General features: G+C 47.1%; 1 protein-coding gene across 7 annotated transcripts in view; it reads right to left on the bottom strand.

The window, feature by feature from the left end:
• Positions 1-15,519, bottom strand: part of Ube2v1 (ubiquitin conjugating enzyme E2 V1) — a 29,698-nt gene that overhangs the window by 5,921 nt on the left and 8,258 nt on the right. For 3 of the 7 annotated variants that reach the window (XM_076851953.2, XM_076851949.2, XM_076851955.2), the window contains 2 exons: positions 13,381-13,439; positions 7,122-7,270 (listed from right to left, as the gene is read on the bottom strand). In XM_076851953.2, the coding sequence (XP_076708068.1) occupies positions 7,122-7,270; positions 13,381-13,439 (208 nt within the window). Of the gene's footprint in view, positions 1-242; positions 6,790-6,932; positions 7,048-7,121; positions 7,271-13,380; positions 13,440-15,519 lie in introns of those variants that run through there. The other 4 variants (XM_076851950.2, XM_076851956.2, XM_076851954.2 and 1 more) reach the window with 3 other exon arrangements.

Genomic DNA, 15,519 nt, shown 5'->3' with positions numbered 1-15,519 from the left:
TTCCTGGGCCTACGACACCCCTACGTGATTCAGCCCAGTCAGACCTCCGAAAACACCAGGCAGATCCCAAAAGTACGTGACCAGTGCTCCTCCAGTCAGGGACATCAGAACACCGGGAAACTGCTGGAGCCCTAGGAGCTCGCGCTGTCATGACCCAGTACCATGGAGGACGAGGGACAGAGGTGGAGACCAGGAACGGAAAGTGCAGCTTCACTGGATGACCACTGTCGACGCTGGCTCACCGGCTGTGAGGGGCTGCGCCACGCTGGCCAGCACAACAGGCTAACACGGGGGGACTGGGGAAGTGTCTCGAGAACTTTCTGCACCACCTTTACTACTCTTCTGGAACCTAAAAGCATGTGAAACAAAACTTATTTTAAAATGTAAGCAGGCGCCGTGGCACCTGCGGGTCATTCTAGTTGCTTAGGAGACGGAGGGAGAAGAGTTGCAAGTTCCAGCCGGCTGGGCCACTTAATGAGACCCTGTCTCAAAATCAAATGTAAAAAAGACTGGGAGTGTACCTTCGCAGCAGCCGCTGTGGGCCTAGCATGCAGATAGGCCTGGGTTCAATCCCTAGAGCTGCAACAAAGGAGAGAAACAACAAAGTGTGCGACACAGGAAACATAAGAGGGTACAGCAAAATAAAACCCAAACATACAAAAAGGTCAACATTAGGTCAGCCAGCCACCTGCTGCCTCGATTCTAAATCTATATAGTTATATACAAATTACGTTTGTATGCCTGTTGGGGAGCAAAGCCAGGGTCTTATGCATGCTAAGCACACACTCCACCACGGAGCTACACCCCAGCCCTACAAATCACATTTAATGACACATGCTGTGTTAGAATGGAGGGTGGATCCTCAGAGGGACATTCTGCAGAGCCTGAGAAGACTTGCTGGGCACAGTGGCGTACACAATCTATAATCCCAGCTACATGGGAGGCTGAGGCAGGAGGATAGAAAGTTTAAGGACAGCCTCGGCAACTTAGTGAGACCCTATCTCAAAAACAAAACAAAACAAAAAAACCCTTCATGGTAGGGCACCCGTGGGTTCCATCCCCAGTATCTAAATAAATAAGTAGACAGATAGGATCTGAGTGGCTCAGGATGTAGACAGTAGGTAAGTGCACAGAAAGGGGCAGCAGAGACTTGCAACACTGCTGGTCAGTTACACTGGGGACAAGTGGTGGGGACAATATGGTGGTTAGGTACAAGACAGCACAATAGGTATCGAAAATAGAACTGAACCCTGGGGCCTGGGGAGAGGTCCCGACAGCCCGACTCAGCCTCCCCAAGGGCTGTGCCTGGTTGCTGCCTGGGGCAGGAGGGCAGGGGATGCCATGGGCTGGACCACTGCTGACGCCAGCAGGAAGGGCTGTCACTGAGGGAACAGAAGAAGGGGAGACAGGACACAAGTCCCCTTCCTGTCTTTCAGGCTCTCCCGTGTTGCTGCCTGGCAGAACCTTAGCGGGAAGTCGGAGGAGGAGGAGGAGGAGAGTCTGCAGCGCCAGGCAGGCTCCAGAGCAGGGAGGGGGGCGGGCAGGCACCAGTGTCCCCTGCACACACTCCCTTGTCCCCCCTAGGTAGCATCATTCTGGGGCCACAGGCCCCCTGCAGCAGTGCTGCTCACTTCTATCCTTCAGTCCTAGTGCCCCCCAAATGCCCTGCAGCCCAAGAGTAAACCCCCAGTCGTACGCAGGGGCCTGACGTGAAGTGGAGGAGGGCTGTTCCTGTCAGCGCTGCCCCCAGCTCCTGTGGGCAGCCCTCAAGGGCCAGGGTCCTCCTGCCCTACGCCCTCTTCTGCCCAGCGGGCGGTCACACTTTCCCACTGTGCCCTTCCAGGCCACACGCAGCTGAGCAGTTCCCTACACTGACCGCCCTCAGTGGAAACAGCAGCCCAGGAGTAAGAGCAGGATCTGCAAGGCACCTTCTTGCTCCTGGAGCATCGTCCCAACACCAAGATGTGCAAACGACCTGGGTGTCCACTAAAGGCTGAATGGACGAGGGGGGACAGAACACCCAAATCTGCCCACAAAGACTGAAGGCCTGCCACCTGCAATAACGTGGATGAATATGGGGGACAGTGAACTAAGCTCGGTAAGTCAGACACTGGCCAACACTGTGCCGTCTCACTAGATGTGGAATCTAAAGCCTGAATTCACAGAGGCAGACAGTAGCATGATGGTAGCTGCTGGGAGCTGGTATGTGGGGGAAAAGGGTCGAAGGGACCAACTTTCAGTTATGCACAAATCCTGGGGATCTGATGTACAGCCTGTGTTTTTTACTTGACATTTGCTAAGAAAGGAAGTCTTCTTTCCCTTTGCAGTGCTCTGGGCCGAACTCAGGGCCTCATGCATGGCAGGAAGCGCCCTGCCACTGCAATACACCCCAGCGCCTTAATAAAAAAATTTATTCTGAGACAGGGTCTTGCCTAGGCTGGCCTCCAATTTGTGATCCTTCTGCCTCAGCCTCCCAAGCAGCTAGGATTACAGATGTGCACCACAACGCCTGGTGAAAGCACATCTTAAAAGTCTTCACCACGAAAACAGATGTGCACACACTGCATACACACAACTGTGGTGACGGATGTGCTGATTAATTTGAACGAGGTAATCATTATAAAATGTTATGTATACCAAACCACCAAGCTGTGCAACTTGAATGTATACAACTTTTATTGTTCGATTATATTTCAAAGCTGGGGGGGGGGGGAAATCTGATATAATTTCTTGAGTGATGCAGAGTGTTAAGGAGAATGAAGTTAGTCTCCTGCGCTATATGCTCAGAATCGCTGAGACTTTTTATAACACATTCAGGTGTCAGTCACATAACTGAAAAGTGCTTAAAAAGGCCAATGTGCACTGATATGGAAGATGTCCACCATCTGCTAACTTCAAGAAAAAACCTGACTGCAAAATATCATGCATAGCTGGTCTTGTTTTTTTTCAAAAGACCTGGTAGGTATGTGTGCCCGCTGCTGAGAGCTTCACCCTGTGGGGACTGACCAAACTGGGAAGCACTTTCATTTTCCTCCTGTGCCCTGGGAGCCATGCTCTGCCCTTCTGGACATGGGCGCAGCACTGTGGGGTTAGCATGTGCATAGACACAGCTGGGCTCTCACCTGCATTTAAGAGGCCTGAGGGTGCTTCCTATTCAAGGCCATTTCTGCCCCCATGCCAGGGACATGGGGATTTAATTTAGCATTTTCTGAAGATACTTATGGATGTCACAATCAGGACAGGGGTGTTAATGGCACCTAGTGAGTAGAGGTTAGGAATGCTGCTAAGCATCTTGCAAGGCACAGGACAACCCCACGACAACAACAAGAATGTCCAGGGCAGCACCAGGCAGGCGGACTGTGTGGACTAGCTACAAAGAAGACAGTCCACACCTGGTGCTGTGGATGGCCATATGTGCCAGAGCCTGCCAGAGATGGGAAGCTTCGCTTTGAGGTTCAGAGGACTTCTCCAAAAGAGGGAAGAAAAAAAAAGTATGTGTGAGATGTGTGTGTGTGTGTGAGAGAGAGAGAGAGAGAGAGAGAGAGAGAGAGAGAGTGTGTGTGTGTGTGTGTATGTGTGTGTGTGTATGTGTGTGTCACTCAAATAAGACACTGAGTACGAAAAGGCAGAAACCAAGCTTTCTCCCCCTGCTGGCCAAGCCGGCCACTTCCTTCTGAAGAGGCCCACTCATGTCACCAGCTCCTTATGTGTTCTTTCAAAGACATTCTGAGCGCCCAGCACTGGCACACAGACGACCTCTACCCCCCACCCAACTACAGGCTACTCTATGTACGGCTCGGGGACTTTTTTTCACTTAAATGCCACAGAGAGACCATCATATCTCAGCTATTGGAGGAACGAGACATACATCTAAGTGGCATATATGCTCTATTAAGGACGCTGGGAGGTCATCTCTAGTGTCTTGGTGTCATTGGCCACACTGCAGGAAATGCTGGTACACTGCCTTTCAGCACTGCAAAGGAAAAACTGGGGGAATGAATTCCTAGCAGAATTACTGGATCGCATGGTTCATGCCTTTAAAAAAGTTTTATTAGGGTGCTGGGATTGAGCCAAGGCCTTGTGAATGACAGGCAGAAACCTGCCACTGAACCACATCCCCAGCCTTGTCTTAAAAAAAAAAAAAAATTATGGTGCTGGGGATGGAGCTCCAGGCACATGCTAATCGAGTGCTCTACCTTTGGGCCACATCCTCAGCATCGTCCCCTCCATCCCCCTGCAGTGCTGGGGGATGAACCCAGGGATCCTCTTTACCACTAAGCTATGTTTCAGCCTCTTCTTTTCTGTTCTTTTCTTTTGATACTAGGGTTGAACCTAGGGCACTTTACCACTGAGCCCCTATCTCAGCCCTTTATTAATTTTATTTTGAGACAGGGTCTAAATTGCCCACACTGGCCTTGACTTGTGATCCTCTGCTTCAGCCTCCTTAGCAGCTGGGACAACAGGTATGTGCCCAGCCCCTGCCTTCTATTATTTTTTGGTGGTTTTTGGGATTGAACCCAGGGCCTTGCACACATAAGGCAAGCACTCTACCCACTGAGCTATATCCCAGCCCCTGCCTTTAAATTTTAATGGAAGACTTTCTCTTGGGTAAGACAATTAAAAAAAAAAAAAAAAAAAAGTTGAGTTACTCAGGTGTTCTATCTAGAATCTTTAATAATTATGTTACTACGCCAACTATAGACTAAATATCTTGTACACCAATCATAAAACTGACTGGTTACAGGCCACATCTAGAAGCAGAGAGTTCCTTTTATGACTTTTATTTTTAACCTTGGAGAACCAAAGGTTAATCAAAATTACAGGGGTACAAAGACAGACAATAAGATAAAAGTATGGGCAAGGATGTGAGAAACGAAAACCCCACGCACTGCTAGGAGGGATGGAGAGCGTCACAGCAGTTCCGGCAAACTTCCTCAAAACGTGAGACACCACTGCCACCTGACCAGCCATTCTACCCCTAGGCTCATCCCCAGGAGAACTGAGAATCCATGTCCACACAGATGCTCCCACCATCATTACACAGCTCCAGAAACCAAGTCAAATGTCAATGAACTAATGAACGGATAAATAAAATATGGTGTATCCGTACAATAAAATATTCAGTCATAAAAGGAGCTAAGTACTGAGAGACACTGTAACAGGCCAATGGAGCCAGACCCAGAAGATGACACACGGTGTCCACCAACAGGCAATGTCCAGAAGAGGTAGATTCGTAGAACTTGAAAGTAGTTTAATGTCTGTCAAAGTTTCAAAGTAGGGGGTAGTGAGTGACTGCTGATAAGTAGGGGGTTTCTTTTTGGGGTGATGAAGATAGTGACATTTGCACAACTAATGTGATAAAAACCATTGAATTATACATTTTAACAGGGTGAATTCTATAATACAAGAATTTATACCTCAATAAACCTTTTTACCAAATAGATATATGGAAAGCATCTGGCATTCTATAGCTACTTACTAAAACTTATTCCCCTTTGGAAAGAGATAAACTGAAACTCAGGGTAACCCAAGCTGCTCTAGGTGGAATAGAATATTCCCAGTAGAACTTACCGACTGTCCCTAACCCTCATACTAGGATTTAACCTAGGGACACTCTACAACTGAGCCACACACACCCCCAGTCCTTTATATTGCTAATTTTGAGACACAGTCTGGTAAGTTGCTGAGCCTGGCTTGTTTTTTTTTTTGTTTGTTAAGTATGTTAATTCAGTGGTATTCAGTGGACTCACAGTGTTGCACACGAGGATTTTCTTATTTCTGGGAACTATAAATGAGGGAACTGGTTGAACAAATCCACTGAACAACTACCCCATTCTGAGTCATTTCCAGGTCCTCTGGGAATAAGTCAAGGAAGAAGGGTCTCATCCTCAACAATCCTAAACCTTTCTGAAGAGAAGAAATGCAGAGAAGAAGCCAAAAGTGTATAGTGAACTTTCAGAGACAGCAAAGAAAATCATCTCAATGGAAAACAAGACTTCTTCATAGGAAAGAGAGGATAAAGAAGCGAATAAGCACATTATCAAATGTACACACCCCACAAAACACAGGGTCACAAAAATGACTCAAAAAGCAACATGATGTGGCTTTTTAGGTGCTGAGCACCATGAGTGCCAACGGTCAGGATGAAAGTCAGTGCGCCCCAACAGCGAGCTGGGCCACGTCCCGCATCCTTCCCCCCACAGTGCAAACTCAGAGCCTGTGGGCAGTTAAGAGGAGGCATGGATGGCGTCATCCTTAAGCACATTCAGCAAAATCTCCCACAGCCCGTCTGAAACGAGTGTCGTGTTAACAGGAATCTGGTTCTTGACTTCCACGTCAAGTTACTATAGTAGTGAGCACCCTGGGTAATTCTGTAATGGTAACAAATGAACTCTCAGAATATAAACACGGGGAACAATGTGGCAGGTGGTCACTGAGGAGCACAAGCTCCAGTCACACAGAAGTGGCCGGGCAGCTATGTGACTTTGGGCAAGTGACTTCACTCCCCTGGTCTGTTTCCTCAACTGGGAGATGGAGTGCGATCACGCCACAGGAGAGCCACGCTGGCAACTCAGATCACAGAGCTGAAAGGTCATCTTCCCCACCCTCTTGACTTGGCCCTTCTTGGCAAAGGTCTCTGGACCTATCAATGCCTGGAACAGAGCACAGCTGACAGACAGAAGCCAGACCTTTGCTGAATGGCCCCTCGGATTAGGACCCAGGTACAGCAGACCTGGGAAACCAGGAGCTGAAACCACAGCCCTGTAGGTTTTCCAAAATTCCTCTGGGACTGCCTCGGGGCTGCTGGCTAGACCTGGAGTCAGGTTCTTTGATTAGCTTGCTCTGAAGGACATCCAAGGGTTCAAAGAGCTCAACCTCACTGACTACGTGACATGTAAATTCACACTGAGTCTCAACGGGTTTTTGCTTACCATTTAGAGGGATTAAACAGCATCAGAGGAGGTTCACATATATAAACTGAAACTGGTCAAAAAAGAATAGCCACATTTCAGAAAATATACCATGGGTGAACTTTTTTCCGCGATAAGGCTAGTGTGTTTTTAAAAGGAGGCACAGTGAATTTAAGACATTGACATTTATAGCCGTAGCTCGACGCTTACTCTTGGAGGCCCAATTATCATCCCTGTCCATCTCGTAAGTGTCATGTCTTCGTCATCTTCTAGACCCCAGCTAACTGTGCCATCTCCTACTCCTTTCTGGCCTTCTTCGAGTTCTTCCAACAGTCGGAAATTGCGAGGGACTTTTACTCCTAAAATAAATGGAAAGAAATTCAAGATACTAGCAACTACAGGGGACTACGAGCCCAGAGCCGGCTCTTGTTACACTACCTGGCCATGGGGACGCCAACATGCACACAGCTCCTGACGGCTGTCCCGCCTCAGACGAGCCACTTACAACAACTAGCACGACCAGAGGGAAGGAGCTCATGTTCTGTGACAGGTGACATGATCAGGGCTGGATAACCAAACTTAGACACCCCAACCCCAGCCATCTGACACACTTCATCAATTTTCACATGTCCAAGCGTTGATCCGGTGGGTCACGAGAGTGCGATAAAACCACCCACACAAAGTGCCCACCAAAGTATCCTGTCGGAGACGGGCTACGTCTTTGGTTTTGCTCCCATGACATCTCTCTTCTGTTCCCTTTCTTTTTTTGGTACTGGGGACTGAACCCAGGGTGCTTTACCACTGAGCGACCCCCAGCTTTTCCACTTTTGCTTGGTGGTAGGGTTTCTTCACTAAGTTGCCCAGGTTGGTCTTGAACTCAGCCTTGAGTCACTGGGTCCCAGTGTGTGGCACTGGGCCTGGACTGAACACCTACTCCTGAGGCAAAGGGTATGCTCACCTGTTGGAATGACTCTCAATTGACATTAGGAGGAAAAGCAGCCATGCACAGATCAAATAAAAATGGTCTTTACTTAATCAACCAAGAGCCAGCGAAGGTGCCATGGATAAAATGTTCCACTGTGTCAGCTGCTCTCATTAGCTGCTCTCCTGACTGGTGAAAACGTGGAAGGTGGCAGCCGGTTCTCTAATTTACCTGTTTTCCGAAAACCCCAAGTCTCAGCTAGGAGCTCAGGAGAGCAACACTCCGGCATCAAGCCACAGGACCTAAGTCCACACAGGCCTGAGCCATGCTTAGGTGTCCTCCAGAAAAGACCCTAAGCCCCGGGGCCTTCAGGGTGGGCGTGGGAGGGGGACGCCAACCTTCTTCCTGGCTTGAGCATGGAACCTCTCTACTAGGGCTGCCCCCAACCTCTCCTGCTGGCCTCCATCCTCCCCCATCTTCTCTGGCATTTGCACTATTTTTTTTTTGGGGGGGGGGGTGAAGTTCATAATCTAGACAAATTACAAGCTGCCTATGCCTTGAATGCTGGTTCTCCATCTGGTCAGACTCTCAGTAGGACTTACCACGTAACTGTGAAGAGAGGCCCAGAGGAGGGACCCAAGACTATGAGAGGTTCCCCAGTATACATCAGTCTTTCCCTAAGAGTAGGACACAGGCCAGTATTAATCCCCGGTGTGTGTCAGACGCTCCTCCAGGCCCTGGGCAACAGGCAGTGACAGAACAGCGCTGCTGCTCTCGTGGAGTTCCACTCGGTGAGGCCCACGGTTGCCCAGACGAACGGGAGCTGAGGGTACGGGAGAGCGTGGTGTTCTGCAGCAAGTGACGGAGGGCAGGGCTACAGCTTTGAATTACTGTCACCAGGTGGCATGACTGAAGGAGGCGAGGGACTGACTGTGACCTAAGGATGCTGAGGGTAGGCCTCGAGGCAGAAGGAAGAGCAAGCAAAGAGGGAGGTGTGGACAGAAGAGCAGGGAGGGAGGCAGAGGAGAGCAGGAGAGGCCGGACCTGGGCTGTCCATCAGAGCCCCGCCTGCGAGTGAAGACTGCAGGCAGGCCTGCAACTGCCCAGTAGAGGCCTCAGCCACCTGTTGAGGTGACAGCTGTGATGGAGGCTGGTGCAGAGGTCTGAGCTGACACTCTGCTATCTGGGGCTGTGAAGTGTGAGGAGCAGCAACTACAGCTCCCAGGGTTAGGTCTGAGCAACTGGAAGGACAGAGCCGCTAATGGCACATTAGATGCCGCTAGGTGTGACCAAAGCTTCATTTACAGTAATGCATTTTTCTTGTTTTGTTTTGGATACTGGGGATTGAGCCCAAGGGCGCTTAACCACGGAGCCACATCCCCAGTCAATTTTTAAAATATTCTATTTAGAGACAGAGTCTCACTAAGGTGCTTAGAGCCTCACTAAGTTGCTGAGGCTGGCTTTGAACTTTCTATCCTCCTGTGACACCGGGATTACAGGCGTGCACCCCGATCAGTAATACATTTTTAAGAATAACTTATTCAGAGGCTGGGGGTGTAGCCGAGGTACAGCTCTGGTCTAGTGTTGTGAGACTGTGAGATCCTGGGTTCCATCCCCATTACTGGGGGGGTGGGGTGGGGACAAAAAGAAAGAAAAACTTATTTAGGACAAATAATAGTATCTTAACCTCCCATTTACAACAATGGTAAATTATTCCTTTTGTTTGTTTTTTGGTACAAAGATTGAATCCAGGGGTGTTTAACAATTGAGCCATACCCCCAGCCTTTTTTTCTATTTTTATTGTGAGGCAGGGTCTTGCTAAATTGCTGAGGCTGGCCTTGAACTTGTGATCCTCCTGCTACAGCCTCCCAAGCCACTGGGATTACAGGTATACGGCGTTGCATTTGGCTAAATTATTGCTTTTAAAATAAATATAAGTAGTCAGCTGACTGAAAAAAATTATGAACTATCACATATAGTACTTGAAGGGAAACAGCAAAAACCATACTTGAACCGCTGGCTAGAAAAACACTGGCATTTTTCATTCATCTGCAGTATGGCTGAGTGGATTATTCAGCTATGTGGAATTAAGTCCCCTCTCAAAGACATAAAATTGAAATGCTTGTGACATTATAGACACAAAGCTAGACAATATTATTAATTTTACTCAACAAAGTTAAATAATCCTAATTTAGTTAAGAAAAAAAAAATCAGCTTGCATTTCTACTATTACTACTGGTAACTTATAAGCCTACCCCAATAAAAATGAAAGCCAAGAGAACACTGGAGCAATTGCTAGGAAGGCTACTGAGTATCTGAGGTTCCACAGTGTTGTGGAGGCCTGGGGTCCAGCTAATTGCAGGGTGCCTGCCTAGCGTGTGAGAGGCCCTGGGTTCTATGCCCACAAGGCCTCTCCCCACATCCACAAAATAGTAAAAAAAAAAAAAAAAGTGATCATATGAAAACCAGGCTCTTGGGGAGGACCCCACCCTATCTAGGACCCAGAAAAAAGCACCAGGGATAAGTATATACTGAGGGAAGATCATGTGAGGACTCCACAAGAAGATGGCTATCTGCAAGCCAAAGGGAGAAGCCTCCGGAGAAAGCAGCCTGCTCACAACTGGATCTTGGACTTCCAGCCTAGAGCCAGGAGAAGTAAATTCATTGTTTAAGCCACCCAACAGGTGGCATCTTGTTACGGAAGACCTAGCAAACCAACACAGAAGGTAAGAGACATCTCAAGAAGCTTAAGAACACTGAAGGACACAGACTAAGATGTTAACAATGGTTATCTGTGTGTGCAAGGATTATGGGTGATTTTCCTCCTAATTTCCTAAGAATTTCCTGATTTCTTTGTAATTTTTTTTTAGTTCTAGATGGATACCCTACCTTTATTTTATTTGTTTATTTTGTATGTGGTGCTGGGGATCGAACCCAGTGCCTCACGCGTGCTAGGCAAGTGCTCTACCACTGAGCCACAGCCCTGGCCCCTGATTTCTTTTTCTTCTTTTTTGGAGACAGGGTCTTGCTATGTTGCCCAGGTTGGCCTTGAACTCTTGGGTTTACGAAATCACCTGACTCACAGGCAGGCACCTAGCTGGAACTACTGGCAGGCACCAGGTTCTGATTTCTTCTACTATAACAAAGCAAAATGGAAAAAAAAAAAAAAAAAAAAGGAATTAAGCCACCTGTGCTGTGCTTCAGACAAGGTCCCTACCTTGGGGCCTTTGCAGTTGCTCTTCTCTCCTAGAAGACTCTTCCTTCTAGATAACTGTAAGCCATGTCCCCTTCAGTTACATGACACCTGACCTCAATAATGGGTTCCTTTCTGTGTCAGGTATTTAAAAGCCAGGAAGGACTGTTTCTAGTAGTGCTATTCATCTTGTAGACTTCAGCAGAGAACATCCTATGTATGGCTGAAGTGATACCTTCTCCTCTAACAAGCAGACCTGATTGAGAAGTTCTAACACCTGAATATCACAAGATCACTGCTATTAGTTTCAAAATAGATGATGAATTCAAGTTCACATTTTTTCAGATGTTTAATTTGAATTTGTGAAGTAGGACAAATATTATTTTGTTAATTAATACTATACTTTCAATACACATTTCTATTGAATTAAATATACAATTACTTAAAAAAAAATAGACAATATTATTAATTTTGTGCAAAACCAAAGAAATTTGGAGGTCAGCTGGGTGTGGTGATGCACGCCTGTAATCCCAGCAGCTCAGGAGGCTGAGGTAGGAGGATCAAGTTCAGAGCCAGCCTCAGCAACTTAGCGAGACCCTGTCTCTAAATAAAATATTAAAAGGTCTAGGGTTAGGACCCTGGGTTTGATCCTCAGTACCAAAAGAAAAATAGGAAAGAAATATGGAGGTCAGTTCAATGTATTTTAAGTCAGCACTTGATAAAGTAACTAAGAATCACAGAGGCCAAAGTAAGCTTTCTGTTTTAACTGCAATCCTGGAATCATGGAACAATTCAAACCAGATGACTTTCAAGGTGCTGGGGATCAAGCTAGGCAAGTACTCTACATGCCTTAGTCCAGCAATTTTCAAGTTGCAGAAGAGGCATCATAAACAACTTAATAAAGGAAAAACTTTGTATTGGTCAGTATCTATTAGGCAATGTAGAAATATTTCAAGTAGGAGTTGAAATAGACACATAAATATCAGAATAACTACACTATATACTAAGTAATGATAATACATATTTATTCAATTTGAATAGTACTCTCAAACTTGTCTCCAGACCCCTTCACATCCTTAAAATCTAACAAGGACTTTTCTGTTTATGTGGGTTTTACAGCTACTGTTATTTGTCAAATTAGAAATTACGACTGAGAAATTTTAAAAATGTTTTTTCAATTAAAATTGCAACAAATGGGGCTGGGGTTGTAGCTCAGGGGTAGAGCACTTGCCTCACATGTGTGAGATGCTGAGTTTGTTCTTCAGCACCACATAAAAATAAAAAAAAAATAAAGATTAAAAAAGGGGGGCAACAAATGAGCATGTTAAGATAAATAATACATAATGAAATAACTATATTTCCCAAAGAACAAGAGAGGGTGGTGAGAGGAATGGCGTGGCTTTGTAACTTTCTTTACTATCTGGCTCAAAACCACAGAGTGCCAAGACTGGAGGTTAAGTTGGAGAGCAGGTGTCCTGCTCGAAGTGGACAGTCTCTCCTGGACTCTGGACAAGTCCATGGGCCTCACTCTATTCGTGGAGCACCATTTTGCACCTAATTGGGCTCACAAACTCCCCTGGGCAGAGCTGGGCGCGCTCGGGGGTGGAGTGCTGGCCTAGACCTCCTTGAGCTCAAGCGTCCCCCGCTCAGCTCAGGCAGCACTGGCACTTCAGGTAAATCTAACCCTTTAGGTGAATCTTGAAGAACCCGTCCACAAACCAGAAAGCTCCTGTAAAGAAGGCTCTTCGTTCATTTTTTAAGCCATCAACTTTAAAAAGTTTGGGGAAGAGGAAGGCAGAAATCAGAAATTACTGCACTCTCCCAGTAAAAACACAATGCTCCTGGTCAAGGGACCACAGTGGGCTTATCATGTTCAGCACGTGTCAAATTGGACACTACATTTATAAGCCAAAAAACAAACAAACAAAAAACCCTACACCTTCAAGGACTGCAAATTTGGGCTTTTCACCTGCCCCAACAACAACAACAACAAACTGCCTTATACATAAATTATCAGTAACAGGGCTGGGGCTGGGGCTCAGTGGCAGAGCGCTTGCCTAGCATGTATGGGGCACTGGGTTGGAGCCTCAGCACCACATAAAAATAAGTAAAATAAAGATTGCGTCTGTCTACAACTAAAAAAACTTTAAAAATTATCAGTAACAGGGCTGGGGATGTGGCTCAAGCGGTAGCGCACCCGTCTGGCATGTGTGCGGCCCGGGTTCGATCCTCAGCACCACATACAAACAAAGATGTCGGGTCCGCCGAAAACTAAAAGATAAGTATTAATAATTCTCTCTCTCTCTTTAAAAAAAAATAAAATAAAATTATCAGTAACATACATGCACGTATACCTTCTTTCAGTATGATAATCACCCAGTCCTTCCGAGGCTCCGCGCCAGGCAACGCAAGGCTAAGAAGAAATAAAAACAGGAGGCTCCCTGCAGCACACCGCATCTCAGTGGAGACCACACACACACACACATAGAGAAGTGCAGCCCGCCACGGGACTGTTCCTCAGCTTCTCAGGGCTCCCACACTGTGGGATTCACTGAGAGCTGAAGAGGCTGGGCAATGTCACCAAACAACTGGACTTTTGGGTAACTGGTGGGGAGCTGCACCAGAAAAAAGGCACAGCAGGGCTCCAGGTAATGCTCAGGACAGGCTGGGAGGCCAAGGCCAGCTTGGGGTGGCTACTGCTAAGGTTTCAGGATATAAAGTCAGAAGCAGGGCTGGGGATGTGGCTCAAGTGGTAGCGCGCTCGCCTGGCATGCGTGCGGCCCGGGTTCGATCCTCAGCACCACATACAAACAAAGATGTTGTGTCCGCCAAAAACTAAAAAATAAATATTAAAAAATTCTCTCTGTCTGTCTCTCTAAATAAATAAATAAATAAATAAATAAATAAATAAAGTCAGAAGCATTTGCTTAAAAGCCAATTCTGTGCCTGGTGTGCGATGGTGAACGCCTATAATCCCAGCAGCCAGGGAGGCTGAGGCAGGAGGACTGCGAGTTCAAAGCCAGCTTCAGAAACAGCAAGGCACTAAGCCTCAGAGAGACCCTGCCTCTAAAGAAAATGCAAAATAATAGTGCTGGGGATGTGGCTCAGTGATTGAGTGCTCCTGAGTTCAACCCCTGGTATCCCCACCCCCCCCAAAAACAAAACCAATTCTGTGGAAAAACTTGTTACGAACTTCTCCCAGGCCTGGCTGATGGGAAGCAGAGGGACTGCTGAGAGATTTACAGTGGCCTGTATTAATGCACAGGAGTGCAGCGAAGTTCCTGGTTTTACAATGTGATAAATAAACCAACTGGTCTGTATATGTCTCAGATAAGCATTTGTTGAAAAAATTTAAAAAACAGAGCATAAAAGAATAAAAAGGTTTGCAATTCCACTTTATTAAGGGCAAACAAAGTCCACCCCATTTCGCCGTGTGTGCAGACCCACCTCATCCAGCTCTGGATGCCACAGGAAAGCAAAGCCATTTGGTCTACCACTCTATTTCAAAAGAGCAGGTTGGAGTGTTGGCTATACTAAACTCCCACACATAAGAATCAGAACATACTTTAGAGAACAGTCCATAATTTTTAAGCAGAGGATTAGGAACACAGACCTGCTGAAAAAGTGCCTCCCAGGGCCTTCATGCCTGCTAGGCAAGTGCTCTACCACCGAGCCTCAGCCCCAGGGCTCCGACTCCACAGCCTTCCAGCAAGTTGGCTGTATGCCTGGCACATTACCTTGAGCCCCAGCAAACCAGGGGTCACAATGCTCCTGCCTGTACACGTGGCAAGGGAGAAGTAGTGAGTTCAGACCTGGAAAGCACTTGGATAAGACCTGGCACGTTGTAAATATGCTACTGATCACCTCCTTCAGCACACTGCTATCCATCATGAAAATCAATCAACCCCACAAGCCCCTTGCTTCACCCAGTATCCTTCTTTCAGCTACCACCTTCTTTGTTCCTTATTAGCAAAAAAAATCTCAAAAGGCTCTCCTAGGGGCCGGGGTCGTGGCTAGTGGTAGCGCCCTTGTCTTGCAGGTGTGATTCACTAGGGTTCGAGTCTCAGCACCTCACATAAATAAATGAATAACGCGGTTATTGGTGCTCTGGACAGCACCCTCTAGCACCCTCCTTGCCTCCCTCAGACCAGGTTTCTTCCTTTCCTGGCTGCTGGTTCCTCCACCTCTGCTCTCTGAGGGTTTGATCTGTCCCATCCCCCAGGTGACTCTACCCAGATGGGGATCCAAGTAAGGAGCCTCCAGTTTACCTTTCCAGTCAGCTGCTTCCTGACCATTCCCACCAACACATCTAAGAGGCCTTTCAAAGACACCTCCAAAGCGAACCCCCTTGCTTTCTTCCTCCCAAAACACCATCCACTCCTCAGTCTCGGAGTGTGGCACCAACATTTCTCCTCGTAGTCCTGACAAGCACTCCTTCCCACATCCAGTCCATTTGCAAATCTGGTCACTCTCTCTCACGGTCTCCACAGTAT

The sequence above is a fragment of the Callospermophilus lateralis genome, chromosome 3 (genome assembly GCF_048772815.1).
Source record: "Callospermophilus lateralis isolate mCalLat2 chromosome 3, mCalLat2.hap1, whole genome shotgun sequence".
Classification (NCBI taxonomy): Eukaryota; Metazoa; Chordata; class Mammalia; order Rodentia; family Sciuridae; genus Callospermophilus; species Callospermophilus lateralis.
The sequence above is the reverse complement of the archived record's forward strand: the minus strand, read 5'-3'. Positions and strand labels throughout refer to the sequence as shown.